Raw genomic sequence first — 1,917 nt, 5'->3', positions numbered from 1 at the left:
CTCATGATGTTTTTTTTTTAAAAAAATAATAACGCTGATAAGGATTTTTTTAAAAAAAAATTTCGATTTGTTCAGTGAAAAATAATTTCTTATTAGATTACTTTTGTAAAAATATTTTTTATTATTGAAGATGTCAAATTTTAGCAGAATGAACCATAGAAACACAATGATAGTTTATTTCTTTTCTAAATAAGAGATTCGGAGTTCACCCCTCTCTTAACAATGACTGAGAGTTACACCCACATTTATTTGAAAAAAAAGAAGAAAAATTAGAATTACAAATTCATTAAGATTTAGCTCCTTATGAAGTCTTGCAAGGTTCATGCATGCTTGATGTACTCAACGAGCATAGTTATATTCTCATAAGAAGAGCCACCTTCTTCCATAGCCTTAATGGCCTTCCCCTTAATCTCTGTAGCCCTTATCCTCCCTCTCCTGAGCCTCCTGTCCATCACCCATCAACCCCCTCACAGCCCTCTCTACATCAGAGCTACTAACAGAAATCTCATCCTCACCAAAATAAAACATAGGCTTCTTCACTCCAATAGCAATACCCATCCTCAGGAACTTCACAACCAACCTCTCATTCAAGAATTGGTCTGCAATCTGCGGCCAAGTGATCATTGGCACACCATTTGATATTGCCTCCAACGTTGAGTTCCACCCACAATGACTAACAAAACCACCAACGGACTTATGTGAGAGTATTGCAGCTTGTAGGGGGCCCATCCCTTGATCACAATACTCCTCAAACTCATCCTCTTCTCAAACCCTTCCAACCACTCCTCAACCGCCGGGGACTTCTCCACATCCTTAATAACCCAAATGAAAGGAACCCCAGAAGCCTCAAGTCCTGATCCAATCTCCAATGTCTCTCCCACTTTCATCTGTGTCAAAGTGCCAAAACTGACATAAAGCACCGAGTTTTCCTCCATAGAATCAAGCCAACCAAACAACTTCTCTTGATCCACTGCAGTCTTGTTCCCTCTCACAATCCTAGCACTAAAATCATCATCCTTATCATATAAACACAATGGGCCAACAGTCCAAACATCCTTTTCCAACCACCTTCTTATAAGCCTCCACAAACATAAGCTCAACATCATCTAAAGTGTTCATAACCACCCCATCAACAGTCTCCGCTGCATGCAAAACCCTCATCCCGTATCTTCTCAAAACCAGGCATGTTTGACCAACCGGACGAATGCGCTTTAGAAACCTTAAAACTCTGACCAACATCATCATCATGATCATCAGTCAAACCAGGCACGGTAATATCTTCAAACTCATCAGTAACAGTCTCATAAATCTTATGCAGCTGAAAAACGTAACTACAATAGATAAAAGCACAAGAAGGGCCATGAAAGACAAGCCGGCGAATGCTGAGTGAACGTGCAACGTTTGCTGTCCACGGGTTCCACATGTCATTGATCATGCAGGTCGGCAGGGGGGACGAGATCTCTGAGGCGTTGCTCGAGCGGATGGGAGAGGAGTCGGATAGCGTCGAAGAAGTTCAGGAAGAGTTCTGGGGAAGGGAGGAGGTCAAAGTTTTTCACAGCCGAGGGGATGGGGATGCCAGCTTCGGCGCAGGGGAAAGGGATCTCGATGAAGTTTATAGGGAGTTTTGGACTCGTGCACGCGGGCTATGATGGGTTTGATGCGCGACGCGTTCACTGGTGTTGTGATGAAGGTGACGAGCACGCCACGCTGGGCCAATAGCCGTGCCATGTCAAGCATGGGGATTATGTGTCCTTGTGCAAATAGTGGAACTAGAACAACATGAGGAGGTGTAGTAGTAGTGCTGTTGTTGGCGTCATTGATGATGGTTGTTTGTTTTATCATGGCTGTGGAGATGGATGCGAGAGGCTAGAGCTTTGGGAAGGATGAAGGTTGTGGGTGGAGAGATGAAGAAGGTTT

At 43.6% G+C, this 1,917-nt stretch overlaps 1 protein-coding gene across 1 annotated transcript; it reads right to left on the bottom strand.

The window, feature by feature from the left end:
* Nucleotides 1–405: 405 nt before the first annotated feature.
* LOC120281281 (UDP-glycosyltransferase 73C1-like) lies at nt 406–1,423 on the bottom strand. Its single transcript, XM_039288143.1, has 4 exons — nt 1,198–1,423; nt 1,069–1,142; nt 772–1,016; nt 406–673 (listed from the first exon to the last, which is right to left on the bottom strand). Exons 1-4 carry the CDS (start codon nt 1,421–1,423, stop codon nt 406–408), a joined length of 813 nt encoding a protein of 270 aa, XP_039144077.1.
* Between the last annotated feature and the right edge of the window lie 494 nt (nt 1,424–1,917).

Source organism: Dioscorea cayenensis, chromosome 17 (assembly GCF_009730915.1).
Source record: "Dioscorea cayenensis subsp. rotundata cultivar TDr96_F1 chromosome 17, TDr96_F1_v2_PseudoChromosome.rev07_lg8_w22 25.fasta, whole genome shotgun sequence".
In the NCBI taxonomy this organism is placed as follows: Eukaryota; Viridiplantae; Streptophyta; class Magnoliopsida; order Dioscoreales; family Dioscoreaceae; genus Dioscorea; species Dioscorea cayenensis.
Note: the sequence above shows the minus strand (reverse complement) of the source record. Positions and strands in the feature narration are given on the sequence as shown.